Source organism: Antechinus flavipes, chromosome 5 (assembly GCF_016432865.1).
Source record: "Antechinus flavipes isolate AdamAnt ecotype Samford, QLD, Australia chromosome 5, AdamAnt_v2, whole genome shotgun sequence".
NCBI lineage: Eukaryota > Metazoa > Chordata > Mammalia > Dasyuromorphia > Dasyuridae > Antechinus > Antechinus flavipes.
In genome coordinates, this window is record NC_067402.1 from 240,723,041 (window position 1) to 240,749,360 (window position 26,320).

Consider the following 26,320-nt stretch of genomic DNA (forward strand, 5'->3'; position numbering starts at 1 on the left):
TTGTGTTATTTTTATTCTTCTTCTCCTCAGGGCTTTGTGTTGGGGTTTCAGTTTCTACCCAGCTCAGTCCTTAATCATTCTGTCAAACTGCATCACTTCCGAAATCATTTCCTGCAGAGCCCTGGAGGTTCCAGGATGGGGATTTGGGAGTAGAGAGGCCATAAGACTTTAAGGAAATGAGAAGCGTGGAGATGACGTAGGTATGAGGCTAGAACTATGAAAGAGTACTGGAGAAACAACCAGAAGTTGGATTTCAATGTTAGATATGAACAAGGCTCCAAGACAAGCACACGAGTGCTGAAGCTGGAACCAACGAGAGGGAGAGGAAGCCATAAAAGCCAGAGATGAGGCCGACAATGGGCAGAGCCTAGCAAAGCCTGGCTGAGACGGAGTCAGGGCGTGGAACTGGGGTGGGTGATGTGAGGGGCGGGACTAGGGTGTGGTCAGGATGGATGGAATGCCGTTGAAGGGCAGTTAGTGGCTGTTGGAGCTTATGGAGTTGTTCCAAAGTTGGTCCAAGATCTCAAATACTCAATTCCCAACCCAAATTGCTAGCCATGATGTTGGATCAGACACTTCCCTGGCTATGGGCCCTGATCTTGAGCCATATTATGGTCACACTACCATCCTCTGATCTGCAGTACCAAGTTCCACTCATCACGGATCCCAAATTTATCGAGGATTGTGTCAGCAGCCACAATGATGTAAGGAGGAATATATCTCCGGCTTCTGGAAACATGAGATACATGGTGAGAAAGAATCCAGATGGGATCATAATTAATCATAGCTAACATTTATCTAGGATTCTATGGTTTATTTTGTTTGAACTTCAAAACGAACCTGTGAGGTAGGAGCATAGATATTCTCAGCTTTGTTTTACAAATGAAGTAACCAAAGCCTGGAAAGAAGCAAAAGTTAATAATTTCATAGACTTTGAGCTGGAATAGACCTTCAAGGACATTTTAGTATAATTGTTTTGTTTTGTTTTTTCAGATGGGGTCAAGGCTGAGAGTGAATGCTTTGTCAAAAAAATCACACAAGCAATAAATTATAGAACCAGGATTCAAACTTGCCTCCACCAGGTCCAAATTTAGCATAGTGCATCACACTATATGATAATATCTATGATAGGAAGGAATTTTTAATGTTCCCTATTAATGCAGCCTCTTCATTTTTAAAATGAGGACACTGAGTCCTCCCAAGGTTGCACAAATAGTGTCAAGTCTTTGTATTCATGCCTTGGATTCCTGATTATATATCTACTGTTCTTTCCATTATATCAAAGTATCACAGGTATCTAACTTAGATGGGTTATGTACTCTTCCCCCTTCCACTCCCATAATTTAATTGTATCATCACAGTTATTTTGCAACAACTATTATATATATATGCATAAAGTGGAAACACTTGTCATTTTTTTTTTGTTTGTTTTTCGAGTTTCACACTTAAAATTTTTTTTTTCAAGAGTATGTTTAGTGGCTCTCTTCAACAATGAAATAATTCAGATCAGCTCCAATAATCTTGTGATGAAGAGAGCCATCTACACCCAGAGAGAGGACCGTAGGAACTGTGTGCTTCACAACATAACATTTTCAAAATCTCTTGTTGTTTGTTTGCATTTTTTCCAGTTTGATTTGATTTTTCTTGTGCAAGATAATTGTATAAATATGTTTGCATATATTGGATTTAACATATATTTCTACTATTTTTTAATATATATTGGACTACTTGCCATCTAGAAGAGGTAGTGAGGGAAAGGAAGGGAAATTAGAACACAGGGTTTTGCAAGGGTTAAGTTGAAGATCCATGCATGTGTTTTGAAAAATAAAAAAGCTTTAATAAAAATAGTATGTTTAAATAATTGACTACTAATCTTGATTGTATGCCATATTTTTTTTCCGATATTATTATACTTTCTTCTCATTTATCATAAATTCTGATCTTTGCTCTGTGGATGGTTGGTCTAAAAGTTTATCTTTTAGACATCTATCAAGCCAACTTAAAAATTGCCATTTCAATAATATCTCCCTTTCTTACTTTTTCACATCTTTGCATTGAAATCATAAAATATCAAGAGTGCTTGATAGCTTGTTATCAAAGTGCTAAAAAGTTTATCAAGTTCTTAATCCAATTTCTTTGCTGCTTCATTCTCAGCAACCTGCATTGATAAAACTAAGCTACAGTTATTTTAATGATAGTCCTTTACAAGTACTTATCATTAGTAGTGTAATATTTAAAGACCAAATATCTCATTAGATAATGTTTCTTGTAGTTCGGGGACATAATGATGAGCTTAAGGGTAGCAATTCCTAATTCGAATGTGATATATTAATAATGGTCATTTCCTTTGCTAAAATGTATATTACTTAGGAAAAAATAAGGTAAAATAAACACCAGGAGTGGTAAATACAAAATAGATATGGAAAAGCACTAGGGTTACCAATTTTGGTAAGATTTTGGAATATGCCATGAGGCCTGAATATGCCATTACCTGGCTGACTAAATCCATAGAGGAGTTTGGCAGACTAACCAGAGTTAGTTATATAGTAAGGAGAAAGATGACATTAAAGGGAAGGTACTATGAAGAGGGAGAGAGAGAGAATACCTCATAGTGAGCTTAATTCTGAAAAAAACTTGACCTTCATAGTGGGCAAATCTTTTATAGGGGAAATATAAACTTGGGGTTTTCTCGGGGGATAAGGGGAACTATCAGGAAAGAATTTTGTAGAGTACCTGGCAGACCATGTCCCTGACCTGTCTAAAGATATGCTAATCAATATCTCAAAAGTAGTTTAAAGATGCCCAAAAGATTGAGGGATAGACAATGGAGACTGATAAAAGAAATAAAAAATCATACTATACAAACAGGATAGTCTGGGTCTTAGTTATGCCTGATAATTGCTGGTTGGGTTTCTTGGCAAGGAAAGAGAGTAAACTCAAAATATATATCAATAGGACTAGATCTACTCAACTAATTCTTTTTTTTCTCTTCTTTTTTTGGTCTCTGCAAGAAGTGTTTGAGGGCCATCCTTCCCTTCATCTGCAACTTTCTTCCTTTTCCCAGTTTTGTTGATAGCAAGAATACATAGAATTTAGTTTCTCCAATAATTGTCCTCTCATTTGTCATTGAGTTTCCAAGAGTTCCCAACATTCAAAATTCAAAAAGGATGTGGTTCTCACCTGCCCTTTACCCCTCCATATCCTTTCCCACCAACTCTATGGCCATCATTGCAAAATATCATATATAAATACACAAATTGCAATTATAGATTACTTAAGATTTTCAAAGTTATTATTATCTCTACAGAAGAGGAAATTGAGGCAAAGTAAAGTCAAACTGGCACAGAGTCACATAACTTAATGTGTCTAAATAAAGTAAAACTGAAACACAGATCTTCCTGATTGAGAATTCAGTGTTTTATATATTACACATAGGACTATGTTTATATATATTTTTTCTTTTTTTCATGGGTTGCCATAGCCAAAAAAATTCCATCACTAGTTGATTAATATATTTATGATGTGCCTCTCCATAATAATTTAATGTGGCAATTAAAAATATTCAAGAGACAGAATGAAGTGGCAAAATAGGTACCAGAAGAGGTAATATGAAATAGACTTGGGAGAGCAATAGATTTGGAAGAGTGTAATTATAAAATATTATATAAAAATTGTATTATAGAAATGCAGTTACCATTCAATCAACCTGAGGAAAACCAAGTTAGGCATCCATCACAGCTTAGAAAGGTTTGCTATTTATGTGAAAATACAATGCTGGAGAAACTGAGGCAAGATAGACTTTAGAGAGTTTTTAATATTTTATTTGAAAGGGAGAGATTTACTGGGACTAAATGGATTCATGGTCTGGTCTCAGGGCTGAATGAGATTATCATCTCCAAGAATCCAGCAGTCAATATGAATTCTCAAATATATATATGTATATATATGTATATATATATATATGTGTATATATATATATGTATATATGTATATATATATATATATATATATATATTATATATATATATATATATATATGTATATATATATATGTATGTGGCTCCAAGCTATCAGGAGGTATTCAGAAGCAGGGGCAGAGTCAGAGCATTGAGAGTGGAATGGACTATCAATCCAGTTCTGACAGGGTTGGGGAGAAGCACCAAACATTCTGAGAAGTTGGGATCAAGAAGAACAATGACAGAATGAGGGGAGGCTCCAGACATTCTGATAAGTAGGGATGTCTAAGATAGAAGGTCTTTCTCCTTATCTGGATCATGATGATTAGGAGGGAAGGGTGGTGTTGCAGGATTGAGCAGAACAATTAGGAACTGAGAAAGAAGAATTCAGGGAAATCAAGTCAAGACAATTTAAGGAAACAATCAGGGCAATTAGGGAAACTGAGTCAGGACAACAAAAGAGAACTGTGGCACAATATTCCACATTCTCTCTTCTGAATTTTCAAATCATTGAATTACCTTCCTCTAGATACTTGGAAGGTCTTAGCACCATAATTTTAATTAACCCTATGTGAGGCAAATAAACCAAAAGAAAACTAGAAAAACATAAGGACTTATGGCAAGGACAAATCTCTCCCTGACAACACCAGAGTTAAGAGCGGTACAAAGGCTCCCTGTTCTCTACAGTTGGAGCACCATATCAGCCAGAAAATCCAGTTTGAGGTGGATAATTCACTGTGAATTAGATCTGTCGTCATTTGTGCACTTAACATACCCAAAACTACTGGTCAGGAGAGCTTTGGTGCTAAGGACAGTGGTGTCTGCCAGCCCTAGCTCTACTATGAGGGGAAGGAAAGGCAGAGCACATCTCTGTCTGATAGACTCCAGAGGGAAAAATGGGAATGAAAGTGGCTCCATCCATCCCCTCCTGGGAGAATAGACAGACTAGGAAATCCCACTACAAAACAAAAACAAAACAAAACAAAACAAAACAAACAAACAGAAAGGATCCAGATTTCTAAGCAGAGTTATCAGAGGATGCACAGTTAGACCATCAAGGCAGTCAAAGCCCAAACTTTTAGAGGGCTGATATCAAACTGCAAGGTCCTTTGAGAATGCTGAAATACTAATTAATGGGGTTACAGGACTGAAGAAACAAATCATCCTGCTAGTCCCAGGACAGGTTTCTGTATCTTGGAGATTTCCTTAAAAAACAGGCCCCAAACTGAGTCTGCCAGGACAATTCCAACAGAATTGAAAAATAACAATATTCATCTGAAAGAACAAAAGGGTCAAGACTTTCAAGGGAACAAATGAAAGAAAAATCAAATGAAGGTGGCCTAACTGTACCAGATCTAAACTATATTATAAAGCAGCAGTCACCAAAACCATTTGGTGTACTGGCTAAGAAATAGATTAGTTGATCAATGGAATAGGTTAGGTTCACAGGACAAAATAGTCAATAACTTAAATAAAATACAAAATCCATTCCTAATAAAAACATTTGAGAGGATAGGAATAAATGGACTTTTTCTGAAAATAATCAGGAGCATCTATTTAAAACCAGTAAGCATCATCTGTAATGGGGATAAACCGGAAGCATTCCCAGTAAAATCAGGAGTGCAACAAGGTTGCCTACTATTACATTATTCAATATTGTATTAGAAATGCTAGCCCCAACAATAAAAGTTGAGAAAGAGATTAAAGGAATTAGAGTAGGTAATGAGGAAACCAAATTATCACTCTTGCAGATGATGTGATGGTATACTTAGAGAACTCCCCAGAGATTCTACTAAAAAGCTATTAGAAATAACTCACAACTTTAGCAAAGTTGCAGAGTACAAAATAAATCCACATAAATCCTCAGCATTTTTATACATCCCCAACAAAATCCAACAGCAAGAGATACAAAGAGAAATTCCATTCAAAATAACTGTCAATAGCATAAAATATTTGGGAATCTATTTACCAAAGGAAAGTCAGGAATTATACAAGCAAAATTACAAAACACTTTCCACAGAAATAATTTAAATAATTGGAAAAATATTAAGTGCTCTTGGATAGGCTGAACATATATAATAAAAATGACAATATTCCCTAAACTAATCTATTTAGTGCTATACCGATCAGACTCCCAATAAACTATTTTAATGACCTAGAAAAATAACAACAAAATTCATATGGAAGAACAAAAGGGAATTTCAAGGGAATTAATGAAAAAAAATCAAATGAAGGTGGCCTAGCTGTACCTGATCTAAAACTATATTATGAAGCAGCAGTCACCAAAACCACTTATTATTGATTAGTTTAGTTGATCAGTGGGATAGGTTAGGTAAACAGGACAAAATAGTCAATAACTGTAGCAATCTAGTGTTTGACAAACCCCCAAATCCCAACTTTTGGGATAAGAATTCACTATTTGACAAAAACTATTGGGAAAACTGGAAATTAGTATGGCAAAAATTAGGCATGGGCCCATACTTAACACCGGACACCAAAATAAGATCAAAATAGGTCCATAATTTAGGCATTAAAAAACGAGATTATAAATAAATTAGAGGAACATAGGATAGTTTATATCTCAGACTTGTGAAGGAAGAAGGAATTTGTGATGAAAGAAGAGCTAGAGATGATTATTGATCACAAAATAGAATTTGTACAGATAAAACTAATGCAAACAAGATTAGAAGGGAAGCAACAAACTGGGAAAACATTTTTACAATTAAAGGTTCTGATAAAGGCCTCATTTCCAAAATATATAGAGAATTGACTCTATAAGAAATCAAGCCATTCTTCAATTGATAAATGATCAAAGAATATGAACAGACAAGTTTCAAATGATGGAATTGAAACTATTTCCACTCATATGAAAGAGTGTTTCAAATCACTATTGATCATAGCAATGCAAATTAAGACAACTCTGATATTCCACTACACACCTGTCAGATTGGTGAAGATGACAGGAAAAAATAATGATGAATGTTTGAGGGGACACGGGAAAACTGGGACACTGATGCATTGTTGGTGGAATTGTGAACGAATCTATTCTGGAGAGCAATCTGGAATTATGCCAAAAAAGTTATCAAACTGTGCATACCCTTTGATCCAGCAGCGTTACTGCTGGGTTTATATCTCAAAGAGATACTAAAAAAGGGAAAGGGACCTGTATGTGCCAAAATGTTTGTGGCAGCCCTTTTTGCAGTGGCTAGAAACTGGAAAATGAATGGATGCCCATCAATTGGAGAATGGTTGGGTAAATTTTGGTATATGAATGTTATGGAATATTATTTTTCGGTAAAAAAATGACCAGCAGGATGAATACAGAGAGGCTTCGAAAGACTTACACAAAGTGATGCTCCATGAAATGAGCAGAACCAGGAGATCATTATATACTTCAACAACAATACTGTATGAGGATATATTCTGATGGAAGTGGATATCTTCGACAAAGAGAAGATCTAATTCAGTTTCAATTGATCAATGATGGACAGAATCAGCTACACCTAAAGAAAGAATACTGAGAAATGAATGTGGACTTACTTGCATTTTTGTTTTTCTTCCCAGGTTATTTTTACCTTCTGAATCCAATTCTTGTGCAACAAGAGTACTGTACGATTCTGCACACACATATTGTATCTAGGATATATTATAACATATTTAACATGTATAAGACTGCCTGCCATCTAGGGGAGGGGTTGGAGAGAGGGAAGGGAAAAGTCGGAACAGAAGTGAATGCAAGGGATAATGTTGCAAAAATTTACCCAGGTATATGTTCTGTCAATAAAAAGTTATAATAAAAAAAAGGAAAAAAGAAAAAGAAAAGAAAAAAATTGTAAATATCAGAGATTCAGAGAATCTTGGGACTTCACATCAATGTTCTAGTCTTAGCAGTTTCCTAAAACAACGTTCTATGAATCGTCAATATATGTGTCAGCATCAGAAAGCAAAGACAAACTGGACACATTGAGGAAAGAACATTGTAAGACTCTACAAGAAAAGTCATGTGACATATTATGGGAACTCCAAAAGTACCCTACAAAGCAATCAAGACTGAGAATTAATTTCTTTATCATGTGTTTTCCAAAATTGTGCTCCTTACCCAAACTCTCTTTCTGGGTGAATGTTAAATAAATTTGAAAGGGGAATGATATTGTGCCAACTGTTCTTAAAAAATATTGCCTTTTTAAATCTGATAAAAAAAAAAAAACAATCTAGTGTTTGACAAACCCCCAAACTCCCAGCTTTTGGGATAAAAATTCACTGTTTGACAAAAACTGCTGACAAAATTGGAAGTTAGTATGGCAGAAACTAGACATTGACCCACATTTGACAAATGAAGAAATTGAAACTATTACTAACCATATGAAAAAAATACTCCAAGTCATTATTAATAAGAGAAATGCAAATTAAGAACTCTTGAGATACCACTACACACCTCTCAGATTGACTAGGATGACAGAAGATAAGCTAAATATTGGAGGGGATGTGGCTAAACTGGGACACTGATACACTGCTGCTAGAACTGTGAATTAATCCAGCCATTCTGGAGCACAATTTGGAACTACTTGCTCAAAAAGTTATCAAAATGTGCATACTGTTTAATCCAGCAGTATTACTACTGGGCCTATATCCCAAATAGATCTTAAAGAAGGGAAAGGGACTTGTATGTGCAAAAATGTTTGTGGCAGCCCTTTTTTGTGGCTAGAAACTGAAAATTGCATTTATGGCCATCAATTAGAGAATGGCTAAATAAATTGTGGTATATGAATGTTATGAAATATTATTGTTCAGTAAGAAATGACCAGCAGGAAGATTTCAGAAAGGCCTGGAGAGATACATGAATTGATTCTGAGTGAAATGAGTAGGACCAGGAGATCATTATATACTTCAACAACAATATTATATGGTGATCAATTCCAAATCAGTTCCATTCGTTCAATAATGCTATACCAGTAAAAGAACTCTTGGGAAATGAGAGTGAACCACTACATAGCATTTCCTTTCCCTCTTGTTTTTATCCACTTGCATTTTTGATTTCATTCTCAGGTTAATTTTACTTTATTTCAAAATCTGATTCTTCTTGTGCAGCAAATAACTATGGATATGTATACATATATTGTATTTAAAAGATACTTTAACATATTTAACATGTATTGGTCTACCTGCCATCTGGGGCATGGGGTGGGGGGAAGGAGGGAAAAAGTTGGAACAGAAGGTATTGCAAGAGTCAATGCTGAAAAATTACCCGTGCATAAAAAGCTATTAAAAAAAATCAGGGGACAAAAAAAAAATCACAGTTCTTTTCAGCAAGGGCCAAGAGGCTGCAACTTGACAAAAAAAATGTGGAAGGGGAATCAGATAACATCTTGACAAGGTTCTTTCTAAGGCCACCCTTCCACCCTTCTTCCCTTTAGCCCTTCCACCCTTCCGCCCTTCCCACCCCATGTGGCATTTCTTCTAACTTTGGAATCCTACTCAACATTTTCTCTTTCCCTCTTGCTACATACTTTAACCAATTTCCAACAACCTTTCTAATTATATGCTCCATTGCTGAAGTAGCAGAAAGCAGTGTGTGTGTGTGTGTGGGGGGGTGAATTTAAATCTTCACCTTTGAAGACAAAAGATCCCATTTCTCCTATCCCACCCAACTTCTTTTCCACATGCAAATTTTCTTTCTCGTCTCTCTTAAATCAACTTCATTCTCCTTTCCCTTAAAAATTTTTAAGATTCACAATACAGTGACTATCAGCTCAATGACTCCATAAAACCCACATGTACGGCAGAGCTTGATTTAAAGCATAATTTATGTTAACAAATTACCCAGTATGTTTCAGAAGGTAACATACTTTATCTAATTAGAGGCATTTGACCCTTTTCAGGCAAATTAACAGAACTTCAAGTTAAAAACCCATCGTTAAACTCAAGATAACTAAATCTAGCCTGCACAGGCAACAGTAAAATTATTTTCCATCATTTAAAAACTTCCCGAAAGTATACATTTTCTTTTTCACTAAGTTTAAACCATCAATTAGCATAAACTCCTTTGTCCATCAGAGGTATTATCTGCCCAGCCCAACCCAAGCCAAGCTTTTCTGTTCCTTTTACTTACAGATCAGTGCAACAGGTTAAGGAGTTAGAAATCACAAGCAATTTCTATACTAAGCACAGTTGCAACTTTGAAATAACTAATTCTTCATCATTGTTCTTAAAACTTTAACACAGCTCTTTAACCAACAAAACAGACAGATAAGTTACACAGAATACAAATCACACAAGACATAAACTGCACAATTACAACCTTAAACAAAACATTTAACGCTTATAACCAAATAGTGCCTTAAAAAGGCACTCAGAATCATATCAGACCAGATATGTATCATCCAGCATCCTGGAATGATATCATTATCAGAATTTAATGCTATAGGCATTATTATTCTGAGAATGCAGATGTTGGCACAGACAGAACAGATCAGATTATACCCTAAGGCACTCAGATTTACTCTCCTGTGACTGAAATGGAGGTGTCCACTGTTGGCCTTGGGTGCAGCTGAAAACTGCTCTTTCCTGGAGATTCTGAAGAAATCAGGAGGGCTAAACCTCCACCTAACAAAGAGCCCAGATCCTCAGCTGCCCCAAGGCCCAAGGCAGAGACCTGAAGGTCTCTAATCTCTAATCTTGCTCTCATTTCTAATATCTCACTGGGAAGCCTCCAAATGTAATGCTGGAGAAACTGGCCCAAGATAGAGATTAGAGAGTTTTTAACATTTTACTTGAAAGGGAGAGATTTACTGGAAACAAATCGATTCATCATGGTTTAGTCCCAGGGCTGAATGAGACTATCTTCTCCAAAAATCCAGCAGCCAATATGAGTTCTCAGGGATATATATATATATATATATATATATATATAATATATATATATATATATGGCTCCAAGCTAGACAGAGGTAGGACAGAGTCAGAGCATTGAGAGTGGAATGGGCTATCAATCTGGTTGACAGAGTGGGGGGAGGCACCAGACATTCTGATAAGTAGGGAAGATCTGGGGTCATGATGTCTAAGACAGAAGGTATTTCTCCTTATCTGGATCATGATGATTAGGAGGAAGGAATGGTGTTGCAAGATTGAGCAAAACAATTAGGAACTGAAGCAGAACAATTCAAGGAAACCAAGGCAGGACAATTTAGGGAAATTGAGTCAGGACAATTCGGGAAACTGGGTCAGGACAATAAAAGGGAACTGTGGCACAATAAAAATAGTTTCACAGATGAAAGCAAATAAAACTAGGTATGGCAGTCATCCAAAATGAGCAATTTGCATTTTAGGGACTATCCTTTTTAAAGTCTCAGGCGATCAGAGAAAGGATCTAGGAAGTAAAGGGAGGAATCAGGGAAGAGTTTGGGGAGATAAAATTAGGATCAAAATGGAACCAGGTGCAATGCATCCAGCTTACCATGTTCCAGACCTGTCTTAAAGATCTCAAATCAAGATCTCAAAGGTTGTTATGGCTATCTTTAAAGATGCTATAACCAGACAGGTTGGAGTTCTAGACAATGAAAAAATGGGCCAAGAATTTCAGCTTCACATCATTCTATGCAAACAGGACAGTCTGGAAAACTGACCTAATTGTAGTAAAGAAGCAGGATGGATTTATCCTGAGAATAAATTAGCTTAGGATTCACATAAATAATTTCTGGGTAATTTAATCATTTTATCGATAAGGACAGCATGTTTGTTAATAAAAGGATAGTCATTTGGCTGTCTCACTTAAACCAAAAACACCTGGTGGTAGATTCAAAGTTAAGTACTCCTAAAGGGTGAAAATCTCCTCTTATTGGTTAACACAATGGGAGGTAAAATGAGGGTCCTAGGATATATGACTTAGATCCCCCAAATCTTGATCAAAGAGATATCAATTTCCTTATCATCTGTCTGGACAAAAAGGAGAATCAACATTTTGAGCAAACACAATGAGCAAGAATACACCCATTAGCCCTTTAGAATTTCTTTTACTGTCTTTTAATATCTTGGCCTGGGTACATTGTAGAGAGATTTCCCACAGTGGTTGGGTTCTGGGTAAGAAAGTACAAAACGGTAAAAACCTCTGTCCTAATACAATAACTAGTTATTAAATACAAGAAAGAAATATTCATTTCTTTAGGTTCGATTTATTATCAGACTTATACTCAAACTTTTTTCAGCAGGATAGAAAATCTGTTTGTACTCTCAAAGTTGAATTTTGTGGAGAAATATTGACTAATCTAAACTCTGGGATTACACAGAAGAGATTCAATCTTGGAGTATCACTCCTTGGCCCACTGTGTTTCTTCTGGGAAACCTTAGGATATAACTAGCATAAAGTTTATGTCTTAGCTTCTGTATTAGTGAGTAAAAGGATCCCAAGTCTTTTATCAACATTTGGGTTAATAGAATATGCTAGCTGCATAAAAACTTTCATTTCCCACCTTAGCAAATATAGATAAGAAGTACAAAAGAATTGTCAATCTATAATCCTGAGGGATCCCTCAAGTATTGTTTGGTGGCCTTCATCCAGCGGTCCAGGATAAACTTTACCAATATTTTAATGTACCTCATAAAGAGGTTCATCTATAAGCATGATTTCAATTGCTGATTATTCTCAAATTTACATGCCTAGTCCTCACTTCTCTATATTGATGATTTATATTAGAAACAAAGAAGAATAGAAAATTACTCTTAAATTTGCTAACAAGAATGATGCACATTAAGTTGTAATGGGGAACTTGCTCTTTTGGGGAAGTAGATAATGATTCAATTTTTGTTTATGTATTAGTTAATATTATCATGTACATTGAAAGGGAATAAAAATAAATCTATAATTTAATTTTGTGGGCAAACATGGAAGGTCTAATATCTAAAAGCTTTCGGAGTAATTTAGTAACATACCATTAAGGTTTTGATTTTTGTATACTAGATAAATATCATGTGAATCCAAATTAATATCCTCAGGGAACCAAGCATCCAGATAAAAAGTGAAAAGTTCAGCCATTTGTGGGGACTTAACAAATACACCTTTGTGTATTATATAGATTTGTTATCCTTTGCTCTTGAAGAGGAACAAAATAACATCACTATGTTGGAGTCAAGGTACAGTGTGTCTACCTATAGCTGATCAGACCAATACAATCTCAGAAGGCACTCCCCCAGTTTGGGCACAGAGTCTATGTGAACATTTGGAGTGCTCATGTCTCTAAATTTGTAAATCTCATTTTCTTTTGAGTTAGCATAACATTTCTTGTTGGATATTCCTTTTCCAGTATTTCCCTTGTCACAAATCCAGTCCAAAGTTCTTCAGAGAGACCTTCAGAGTGTCTTTCTTTTCCTTCTTCTGACCTCCATGTGAGCACTGGCCAGTCTATTGTAGTTGTACTCTCTGTAGTAGAGTTTGAATGCTCAGCAGTTTAGCTTGAGAAAGGATCTCAGTGTCTGGTACTTTATCTTCCCAGGTGATCTTCAGAATCTTCCTAAGCAATTCAGTTTCCTGACATGGCACAGGTATTTTATCCAAGTTTCATAGTTATACAACAGTGAAGTCAGCACTATAGCTGTCACCCTTCAGTTTGGAAAGTATACCCTTTTCTTTCACAGTTTTCCTTAGAGGTTCCCAAGCACAGAACTAACTCTGGCAAAAAAGGCTTTTACCGTTTTGTACTTTCTTACCCAGACAACCACTGTGGGAAGTCTCTCTTTACAATGTACCCAGGCCAAGATATTAAAAGACAGTAAAAGAAATTCTAAAGGGTTAATGGGGGTATCCTTGCTCATTGTGTTTGCTCAAAATGTTGATTCTCCTTTTTGTTCAGACAGGTGATAAGGAAATTGATATTTCTTTGATCAAGATTTGGGTGATCTAAGTCACATATCCCAGGACCCTCATTTTACCTCCCATTGTGTTAACCAACCTCATCATCTAAGTGTTCATCCCTAGAAAATATATTATCAAGATAAGTGAACTTATCCATAGTGTTCATAATTTCTCCATTTGCAATAACTGATTGTTTTATATGCGGATGGCATGATGCTAGCTGATGAATAAACTATTTTCTTGGTGTTGATTGTTAGGCCAAAATTAGAGCAAGCAACAACAACACCAACAACAAAAAATATGATTCATACTTTGTTACATCTGAGCCTCAGAGACTGCCAGGAGTGTGTAATCATTTGTGAAAAAAATAATTGTGAACCAACTCTCCACATTTGTCTTGGCTTGTAGTCTTTTCAGGTTAAAATAATTTACTGTAAGTGTGATAGTTGATCTAGATGCCATTTTCATCTTTATTGAAGAAGTCACAACATTGCTGAAAACTTCATACTAAGAAAAAGCATGGTGACTGGGAAAGAGTGAGAAAACATCTATTATCTAGAACTAATGAAAGCATGCCTCCATAAAACAAGTATGTAAATATGATGAACTTATCCAGGCAACCAAATTTTGTAATGATTTTCTATAAGTCATTATGACTGATCACTATGTTATTTGCTGTCTAACAATTCCAGGAGAAATGCCAGGAGCAGAACAGATATATGTATACAACATTTGTCAGTCTGATAAAGGTCTTTGATATATTAGTCATAATGACCATTTCTAAAAGTATATTAGCTCTTGGGTAGATAACCATCTTCTAGGTAAAGGATCATCCTATTAGGGAGGACTCTGGCAAGACTCTTGCCTGCAACAACAAAAAGGGCCCCCACCCCTATATGATTGTTATAGGACAATCTCTTTCCTTTTTCTTTATAAAGATGGACAGTCTTAAGTATCCTTGAATTCCTGGGTGATAATCTCTTCTTGCCTTATAATCTAGAAGATTTTAGTCAATTTTTGAATGAGAAGTGGACTCCCTATCTTGTGAATCTTAACTGGAATAGAGATGTCATCAGGTATTTTGCTACAGGAGATGACCCTAATGACATTCAAAAACCTCCTCTTCATTTGGAAGTTTAGCTAGGTATATGGTCAGTGGCTTCAGCATTTATTGATGATGGTCTACTGAGAACACTATGGAAGTGTTCAGCCCATCTCTTTAGGATAATGTTCTTATCACCAATCAATGGGGCTCCATCAGCATTGAGTAGTTGAGATGCACCATAGGTTTTGGGTCCATAATTAGCCTTCAGAGCAACATAAAAGTACTTTTTATTGTTATTTTCAGCATTAAACTGAATAAGAACTGAATTTTTGCTGAGCCAAGAATTCTGTGACTCTCTTTTAAGTTTTGCTTCCACTTTACCTTTGATGTACTCAAATGCTGTCTTTTTAGAGAATGATGATTTTTACTACTGGTAATCTTTGTGGAGTTTTCAGTTTTTCATTTAGTAGCTTCTCAATTTCCCCATCATTTTCCTCAACCTAACCTTGATGCTATTAACAAGCTCAGACGATATTTCTCGCTCAGATGAGTACATGCAGTTCTATGCACCATACTTCTGAATGCAGCCTACTTCATTTCAACTCCATTGTTGCCAATGGAATTGGCTCAGTTTTCCCTCCACATTAGTAGCAAACTTTCATTCTAGGAGAAACATTCTAATCTGTTGATATTAAGACTTCTGGTAGTCATTCTTCCCTTGGGGCCATCACTTCTGTTGAATACAAATATTTAACTTGAAAAGAAGATAAACTTATTATCAATGCAGCACTCTGTATAACAAACATATCACCTTCATCACTCTTACAAATTATCTGTCTCTTTTCCTTAACATGACATAATCTATTAAATGCCAGTGTTTGCTGGGAGGGTGCATCCTTGAAGTTTTATTGCGTTTTGTCAAATGGAAGATAATGATTGGTGATAAGATCACAAGATGTACAAGTCTTCAATAGTAAATGACAATTGCTGTGCTGTTTCTGCTCTTATTCCTCGCAATGACTCCTTGCTTTATCTGAGAGTCTGTGACTACTTTGGTGTTAAAGTTATCCAGAATTATAAGCTTATCTTCTTCTTCTTCTTTTTTTTTTTTTAGCACATTGATGATGAGGGTTTTGAGATCTTTCTAAAATTTTTCTTTCACTTCATCAGAATTCAGTATAGTGGGAGTACTGATAATAGTGGAATGGCACTTTCCTGAAAATGACAATTGCTTTGTCATGAATCTGTCATTCACTATTTTTGGTAGGCATACAAACTTGTTGACTAGATTAGTTTTGATTGCAAAACCTGCATCAGTTCACAATGCTCCCCATTGCTGTATTCACTCCAAAAAAATGGTATATCCAGCTTCAGTAATCTGATCTCATTGGCCAGTCTTGTTTCACTCAGAACTACTGTTTAGATGCAATACTTGATGACTTTTCTTGCAACAAGAGCTATTCTTTCAGGTCTATTGGATTTCATGTTGTCTATATTGTGTATTTTATGTATGGTCAATGAAATCATCTTTGAAAAAATTATTATACATTTGTGTGTTGTATGTATGTTTACATCACAGGATGGGATTCCCACCTACTGTAGAAAGCCAGGTTGGGTGAAGCAGACAATTTTTAGATCACTTTTTCTATCCCCTTAACCATGCTAAGAGGTGATCAGTACAGTCCTTTGGAAAGATTGCTTAGATACCCAGGAAGTTGCCAAATCCCACTGCTGCTTCAGTCCAGTAAGAAGATGATCCTGTGGCCAACTTGTGTACAAGACTGACTACAGATCACAATGTATCTCCATCAACTATTGCCTCACATGCCTGTTGCCACAAGATTTTGAAATAGATAAAACTGGTAAAATAGTGTGGGTTATGTCTTTTGATTGATGCAAAATTGGATTTAAGAGAGATGAGTTGTGCAAATTTGTTAGCTTCACTCTTCCATTGTTTTTAGAGTCCAGTGACAGAACAAAAGTTAAGATTACTGATGATGGCTTAGTACACAGTGGATCACTTTAGCATCTTCAATGTCAGATCAAAATCTAAACCTGCTTCAGCTGCTCTCATGAACATTCAGAACACATTGTTCTCATCCGCCCATTTAACTAGGGAAGTCTTCATATGTTTAGATTAGACACTTTCTAACTTTTCCAAGGGTTTGTGACCTATTTTTTACCCCAAAATGGCTTAGTCCATTAGACAAGATAGTTTTCCAGAATGTGACCACTGAGCATGCTACAGGTTCTTGGAGCCATAAATGAAAGTTGGGTGAATCTGGTAGACAACAAAGATGGAAAACAGCTGGAAAAGGGGCCTGATAGCTTTAATACCACCCAGGTATTAACTAATTTTTTTAAACTTTCATCAATCTTAGTATGTCAACTAGCATTCATTATGTATCCACTATGTATTAGAGAAAGTTCTGAGAATATAAAGGAAGTCTAAAAGACAGTCCCTGCTCATAAGGAGCTCACTGGTTGGTTGAAAAGATAACATTTAAATAAGCACATATGAACAAGACAAATACAGGATAAATTGGAGATGATTTCAAGGAAGATGAAAGCATTAAGGGGAATCAGGAGATCAAGGAAGTCTTTTTGTAAAGAGTAAGACTTTAGATGAGCCTAAAAGAAAACCAGGAGAAAGAAAAAGTTGAGATGATGAGAAACTAAAAGACAATGAGGAAAATCAACTATGAGACCAGGCAAGGATGAAAATGTTGCTGGATCACAGAGTGCATTGAAAAAGGCTGGGGATAATTAAGAATGAGCTATAAGGGAGCCAAGTTATAGAAAGCTTTGAACACTGTCTAAACAGAGTATTTTATATCTCATCCTAGAGGTAATTTGGAACCACAGAATAAAATTGTATGGGGATATTGGGGAGGAAGGTGACATGGTTAGACTTGGGCTTTAGGATGATGAGTTTGGCAGCTTGAGAGGAGGATGACATGGAATAGGAAGAGGCTTAAGACAGAGGGACCAAAAAGCAGACTGTTACAATAATTCCAAGTATAAGGTTATAAGAACAGACACTAGGACTTATCATTCAGTCAGAATTTATAAGCAACTATATGCCAGGCACTGTGCTAAGTATTTAGGATACAAAAAAAAAAAAAAAAGGAAAAACAAAACAAAAAACTCCCAATATCCCCTATGCTCAAAGAGCTTAGTCTAAAGATTAAAGTGTCAAATGACACTTTAATCACATCCTAAAACTGTCCAGATTACTCTTGGATATTAAATTAAGCATAATCATTCTCTTAAGTTCTTAAGGGTATTAGGTATTACTCTCCCCTCCCCCACCAAAAGATTTGAAGCTTGCTATATAATTGTGGAAACAAAATGAACAAATGTGAAGCATGAAAGTATCTCTACAAGTGCTTCAGAGAAGATTTATTGGATTACAAATGTTTAGCGCTGCATTTGCTATTGCCAGTCTCTCCTAATTACCAGGCCCTCAGAGAAATCTCTGGTCATTGTCTATACCAAGCTTATCTCTTTCTGAGGCCTTCAGAAGTCTCTAGCTGCTATTTCACATGATTAGCAATAGAGCACTGGAGAGCAGTTGTATGCAAGCTCAGGATCTTTATTTACATGTCTACATCCTACCCTTTGACCTCGTGTACTCTCTTAGTTCCTACTCCCAGCAGAGCTCCAGGTGAAAAGAGAGTGAGCTCCTCCTCCTTACAGCTTACATAGGTTCTATGAGGTCATACACACAGTCAATCAGGGAAGGAGACACTCCTGTTAAGAAGCTACCTCAGTATGGGCAGAGTTCTTGCTCATGATGCAGTCTCTTTTTGCATACAGAAGTCACTTCCAGGGCTCTCAAGCATTTCTGCTTGTTTACCTCCTGGTTGCACTGAACATGACCTTTGTCCTCTGACCTTAACATTGGACAAATTGGAGGACTTCTTTTTCTTTTGGTATTTTAGTATTATCATTGTATGCTTCTTATTCTAAGACTATCCCACTTCTATTTGGAATCAGATAAATACTATATAATGTCTTTTCTGCTTCCTTCTTGGAAGCAAGTGACTACCAGCAACTTTTCCCAACCTTATTACATACCCTAAGTTCTCTTCAGTCACTTTCTGGGTTGTCATTTTAATTCTTTTGAACTGGCAGTTTTTCGTATACAGTGTCATGATGAGAATGCAGGTTATTTCAGTAATGATTAGTTTGAAATAATTGGTATTTGCAGTAATGAACAATTTAGAATCTTCTAAATAATTATGATTTCTGAAATGCAATCTAACTTGATCTCCTCCTATGTGAATCAAAGGAGAATTCATTGTCTTTCTGCCATGTCTCTCTGAGATACACTTAAGTTTCAAATGCTGATCTTCCAACTGAATGTCACACAATAGCAGTTTCTGTCAATTAAGCATACATCCATCTTTTAAAAACCCGCTTCTAATCATTTAATTCTGAATTTTGTTTCCTGTTTCCTCAACTCTATTTACTTTCTAACAAGTGCTTTTTCCCATCCTAACTTTATTATTGCTATTTGTATATATGTGACCCTCTTTTTATTCAATTTTGTATTTCTTAGATTAAAGTCAATAAACACATTAAATACTAAATATAGTTTTGGGGAGCCAAGATGGCTGAGTAAAGGCAGGAACTTGCCCAATATCTCCCCCAAACTGCTCCAACTTCCTTTAAATAAATGGCATGAAACAAATTTTAGAGCATCACAAACCAAAAAACAGAGTAGAACATTTTCCAGGCAAAGGCAACTTAGAAGCTCAGCAGAAAAGATCTATGACAATAGGATGGAAATCTAGCATGTAGTCCTGGTGCAGGGCACCCCAGTGCAGCCCCAGGCCCAGCCCCAACCCTGACTCAGACCAACCTTTTGAATCAGCAGCAGTACTGGTAGCTTCCAGACCTTTCAGCATAGAGACACCAAAGAGGAACTGGAAGGTCAACAGAAAAGTTCTGTGGAACCAAAGTGGGACCCCATTGTGCAATCCCAATGAAAACCGCAACTCTGCCCCCAGCAGCCCCTAGGACTCCTGCATCTCTGAATCCAGGGACGCTGGGAAGACTTGGAAGGTTAGTGTAGTAGGATCTATGGCAATGGAGTGGGAGTCTAATGTACAGTCCCAGCACAGTCCCAGTCAACATAACATCGGCCCAGTCAACAAACTAGATATTATTGCTACAGTGAGGCAGGGACATCCCTAAACAGCTCCAGGGAAGAAAAGAGTGCTCCTGTCAGATTCTTAGAAGGATTTCCTCCTGAAGCTTGGGACAGTATACTCTCCATCTTGGAAACAGAGTCTTTACTTTAACAAAGAGTTAAATGTTGAGTTATAGAGTAGGAAAATCAGCAGGAAATAAAAGTCTCTGACCTTAGGAAGTTATTATAGTGACAAAGAAGATCAAAACACACACTCAAAATCAAAAGATGATAAAAAAAATCAAAGCTCCTACATCCAAAGCTTCCCCCCAAGATAAAAATTGGGATGAGGCCATGGAAGAGCTCAAAGGGGATTTTGGAAATTAAGAGGAAAAATTGGGAAAAGAAATGAGAGGTGCAAAAGGAAATACAAAAAGCTAATGAGAAGAATGACCTAAAAAGCAAAATTGGCCAATTGGGGAAGGAGGTACAAAAGCTCACAGAGGAAAAATAATTCCTTAAAAAAATAGGATTAAGATAATAAAGCTAATTTTATGAAAAATCAAGATACCATAAAAATGAAAAATAGAAAAATATGAAATAATTCATTGGAAAAAGAGCTGACCTGGAAAATAGAAGAGATAATTTAAAAATTATTGATCTACCAAAAAGTCATGAAAAAAAAAGAGCCTGGGCATCATCTTTCAAGAAATTATCAAGGAAAATTGTCCTGATATTCTAGAACTAGAGGGTAAAGTAGAAATTGAAAGAATCTACCAATCACCTCCTGAAAGAGATTCCAAAATAAGAACTCCCAGGAATATTACAACCAAATTCTGGAACTCTTAGCACAAGGAGAAAATATTGCAAACATCTAGAAAGAAACAAACTATAGTGAAGTCACAGGATAGCACAAGATTTAGCAGCTTTTACATTAAAGAACTGGAGGGCTTGGAATATGACATTCTGGATAGCAATGGAGCTAGGATTACAATGAAGAATTAACCTACCTAGCAAAACTGAAGATAATCCTTCCGAGAAAAAGGTGGTCATTCGATGAAACAGCATTTTCAAGCATTTGTTATGTAAAACTAGAGCTGAATGGAAAATTTAATTTCCAAAAGAGGACTCTGGGGAAGTGTAAGGAGGTAATCAGAAAAGTGATATCATAAGGGATTTAATAAGCTTAATCTGTTTTTATTCCTGCATGGGAGAATGATACTTGTAACTCACTAGAATGTTGTTATTATTATGGAAATTAGGAAGAATATATATAGAGGGCACAGGTATTATGAATGGATAGATCTTTTCAAAAAATGATGAAATTTAGGGATAAGAGGGGAATGTACTGGGAGAAAGGAAAAGCGAGAAATGATGCAAATTATCTGTCACAGAAAAGGTAAAAAAAATTATAATGGAAGGAAGATGGGGAGGACAGAGTGACTGAGGGAGCATTACTCTCATCAGAATTGATTCAAATAGGAAATAACATACTACTCAATAACATACATATTCAATATTCAAAAATCTATCTTACTGTGCAGGAAAATAGGAGGAACATGGAATATGGGAAAGGGGGGAGGGTGATAAAAGAGAGGGCATCTTGGGGGAGGGGAGTGAACAATAGCAAAACACTTTTGAGGAGGGACAGGTGAAATGAAAGGGAGAGTAAATGGGGAGAAATTAGCAATAGTAATTGTAAAAAAAAAATTCAGATCAAGTTTCTCTGATGGAATGTTAATTGTTTTCTCTGGGAAATGATGATCAGGATGCTCTCAGGAAAAAAACAACAACAACCTGGAAACTCCTCTATGAAGAAAGCGAAATATGCTATATACAAAGTAATAGCAATATTCTGGGATATTATTCGCAGTTGTACAATCATCCACAACTACTCTGAAGGAGTTAAAATGAAAAATCATGATTGCGTCTGAATATCCTTAAAATAGGATGCTTATTTAGACTAAAAAAATGAATGCTTCATACTTTAAATTCAAACAAGAGTGCCAAGTACAACATAAATGCTCAACAAATATTTGATTATTTTCTTTAGTAATTTGGATTAAGTAACTTGCCCAAGATCATACAGCTAGGAAATATTTTTTTTTGTTTTAATATTTTATTTTATTTTATTTAATAATTACCTTATATTGACAGAATCAGGGTAATTTTTTTTTAGCAACATTATCCCTTGCACTCGTTTCTGTTCCGATTTTTCCCCTCCCTCCACCTCCTCCCCTAGATGGCAAGCAGTCTTATATATGTTAGATATGTTGCAGTATATCGTAGATACAATATATGTTTGCAGAACCGAACAGTTCTCTTGTTGCACAGGGAGAATTGGATTCAGAAGGTAAAAATAACCCGGGAAGAACAAAAATGCAGATAGTTCACATTCGTTTCCCAGTGTTCTTTCTTTGGGTGTAGCTGCTTCTGTCCATCATTTATCAATTGAAACTCAGTTAGGTCTCTTTGTCAACGAAATCCACTTTCATCAGAATATGTCCTTATACAATATCGTTGTCGAAGTGTATAATGATCTCCTGGTTATGCTCATTTCACTTAGCATCAGTTCATGTGAGTCTCTCCAAGCCTCTCTGTATTCATCCTGCTGGTCATTTCTTACAGAACAATAATATTCCATAAGGTTCATATACCACAATTTACCCAGCCATTCTCCAATTGATGGGCATCTATTCATTTTCCAGTTTCTAGCCACTACATACAGGGCTGCCACAAACATTTTGGCACATACAGATACCTTTCCCTTCTTTAGTATTTCTTTGGGATATAAGCCCAATAGAAACACTGCTGGATCAAAGGGTATGCACAATTTGATAACTTTTTGGGCATAATTACAGATTGCTCTCCAGAATGGTTGGATTCATTCATAACTCCACCAACAATGCATTAGTGTCCCAGTTTTCCCACATCCCCTCCAACATCCATCATTATTTTTTCCTGTCATCTTAGCCAATCTGACAGGTGTGCAGTGGTATCTCAGAGTTGCCTTAATTTGCATTTCTCTGATCAATAATGATTTGGAACACTCTTTCATATGAGTGGTAATAGTTTCAATTTCATCATTTGAAAATTGTCTGTTCATATCCTTTGACCATTTATCAATTGGAGAATAGCTTGATTTCTTGTAAATTTGAGTCAGTTCTCTATACATTTTGGAAATGAGGCCTTTATCAGAACCTTTAACTGTGAAGATGTTTTCCCAGTTTGTTGCTTCCCTTCTAATCTTGTTTGCATTAGTTTTGTTTGTACAAAGGCTTTTTAATTTGATGTAATCAAAATTTTCTATTTTGTGATCAGTAATGGTCTCTAGTTCATCTTTGGTCACAAATTTCTTCCTCCTCCACAAGTCTGAGAGATAAATTATCCTATGTTCCTCTAATTTATTTATAATCTCATTCTTTATGCCTAAATCATGGAGCCATTTTGATCTTATCTTGGTATACGGTATTAAGTGTGGGTCCATGCCTCATTTCTGCCATACTAATTTCCAATTATCCCAGCAGTTTTTATCAAATAATGAATTCTTATCCCAGAAGTTAGGATCTTTGGGTGTGTCAAACACTAGATTGTTATAGTTGACTATTCTGTCTTGTGAACCTAACCTTTTCCACTGATACACTAATCTATTTCTTAGCCAATACCAAATGGTTTTGGTGACTTCTGCTTTATAATATAATTTTATATCAGGTACAGCTAGGCCACCTTCATTTGATTTTTTTTTCATTAATTCCCTTGAGATTCTCGACTTTTTATTGTTCCTTATGAATTTTGTTATTTTTTCTAGATCATTAAAATATTTTCTTGCAAGTCTGATTGGTATAGCACTAAATAAATAGATTAGTTTAGGGAGTATTGTCATCTTTATTATATTCACTCGGCCTATCCAAGTGCACTTAATATTTTTCCAATTATTTAAGTCTGACTTTATTTGTGTGGAGACTTTTTTATAATTTTGCTCAGATAATTCCTGACTTTCCTTTGGTAGATAGATTCCCAAATATTTTATGGTATCTACAGTTATTCTAAATGGAATTTCTCTTTGTATCTCTTGCTGTTGGGTTTTGTTGGTGATGTATAAAAATGCTGAGGATTTATGGGGATTTATTCTGTAGCCAGCTACTTTGCTAAAATTATGAATTATTTCTAATAGCTTTTTAGTAGAATCTCTGGGGTTCTCTAGGTATACCATCATATCATCTGCAAAGAGTGATAGTTTGGTTTCCTCACTGCCTATTCTAATTCCTTTAATATCTTTCTCGACTCTTATTGCAGAAGCTAGTGTTTCTAATACGATATTGAATAATAGTGATAGCGGGCAACCTTGCTTCACTCCAGATCTTACTGGGAAAGGTTCCAGTTTTTCCCCATTGCATATGATGCTTACTGATGGTTTTAAATATATGCTCCTGACTATTTTAAGGAAAAGTCCATTTATTCCTATGCTCTCAAGTGTTTTTATTAGGAATGGATGTTGGATTTTATCAAATGCTTTCTCTGCATCTATTGAGATGATCATATGGTTTTTGTTTGTTTGGTTATTGATATAGTCAATTATGCTAATAGTTTTCCTAATATTGAACCAGCCCTGCATTCCTGGTATAAATCCTACTTGGTCATAGTGTATTATCCTGGTGACGATTTTCTGTAATCTTTTTGCTAACATTTTATTTAAGATTTTAGCATCAATATTCATTAGGGAGATTGGTCTATAATTTTCTTTCTCTGTTTTCAGCCTACCTGGTTTAGGTATCAGCACCATGACTGTGTCATAAAAGGAGTTTGGTAGGACTCCTTCAATTCCTATTTTTTCAAATAGTTTATTTAGCATTGGAGTTAATTGTTCTTTAAATGTTTGATAGAATTCACATGTAAATCCATCTGGTCCTGGGGATTTTTTCTTAGGGAGGTGATTGATAGTTTGTTCTATTTCTTTTTCTGAGATGGGACTGTTTAGGATATTTACTGCTTCCTCTGTTAGTTTGGGCAAGCTATATTTTTGGAGGTATTCTTCTATTTCATTTAAGTTGTCAAATTTATTGGCATAAAGTTGGGCAAAGTAACTCCTAATTATTCCTCTAATTTCCTCTTCGTTAGTGGTGAGTTCTCCCTTTTCATTTTTAAGACTAAAAATTTGATTTTCCTCTTTCCTTTTTTTAATCAGATTTACTAAGGGTTTGTCTATTTTGTTGTTTTTTTCATAGAACCAACTCTTAGTTTTATTAATTAATTCAATAGTTATTTTACTTTCAATTTTATTGATCTCTCCTTTTATTTTTAGAATTTCAAGTTTAGTGTTTGACTGGGGGTTTTTAATTTGTTCCTTTTCTAGCATTTTTAGTTGCAAACCCAATTCATTGACCTTCTCTTTCTCTATTTTATACAAATAGGCCTCTAGAGATATGAAATTTCCCCTCATTACCACTTTGGCTGCATTCCATACATTTTGGCATGATGTCTCATTATTATCATTTTCTTGGGTGAAGGTATTAATTATGTCTATGATATGCTGTTTCACCCAATCATTCTTTAGTATGAGATTATTTAGTTTCCAATTATTTTTTGGTCTACTTCCCCCTGCCTTTTGTTGAATGTAATTTTCATTGCATCGTGGTCTGAAAAGAATGCATTTACTATTTCTGCCTTACTGCATTTGAGTTTGAGATTTTTATGTCCTAATATATGGTCAATTTTTGTATAGGTTCCATGAACTGCTGAAAAGAAAGTGTACTCCTTTCTGTCTCCATTACATTTTCTCCAGAGATCTATCATATCTAACTTTTCTAGTATTCTATTTACCTCTTTGACTTCTTTCTTATTTATTTTGTGGTTTGATTTATCTAATTCTGAGAGTCTCCCACTATTATAGTTTTGCTGTCTATTTCTTCTTGCAGCTCTCTTAATTTCTGTTTTAAGAATTTAGATGCTACACCACTTGGTGCATATATGTTTAATATAGATAGTGCTTCATTATCCATGCTACCCTTTAGCAAGATATAGTGCCCTTCCTTATCTCTTTTAATTAGATCAATTTTTGCTTTAGTTTGATCTGAGATCAGGATGGCTACCCCTGCTTTTTTGACTTCACCTGAAGCACAGTAGATTTTGCTCCAACCTTTTACCTTTAACCTGCATGTATCTCCCCGCTTCAGGTGTGTTTCCTGTAAACAACCTATTGTAGGATTCTGGCTTTTAATCCATTCTGCTAACCACTTCCTCTTTATGGGGGAGTTTACCCTGTTCACATTTATGGTTAAAATGACCAATTCTGTATTACTTGCCATCTTGTTAACCCTGGTTTATGCTTTTCTCCCGTC

General features: G+C 35.7%; 1 protein-coding gene across 1 annotated transcript in view; it reads left to right on the forward strand.

Moving 5' to 3' along the window:
• The first annotated feature begins 478 nt into the window (after window positions 1-478).
• The window catches only part of GLIPR1L1 (GLIPR1 like 1), a 46,941-nt gene continuing 21,099 nt past the window's right edge, over window positions 479-26,320 (forward strand). Inside the window, exon 1 of the mRNA XM_051961271.1 lies at window positions 479-749. Coding sequence (XP_051817231.1) covers window positions 558-749 — 192 coding nt within the window. The 5' untranslated portion in view covers window positions 479-557. The remainder of the gene's footprint in view (window positions 750-26,320) is intronic.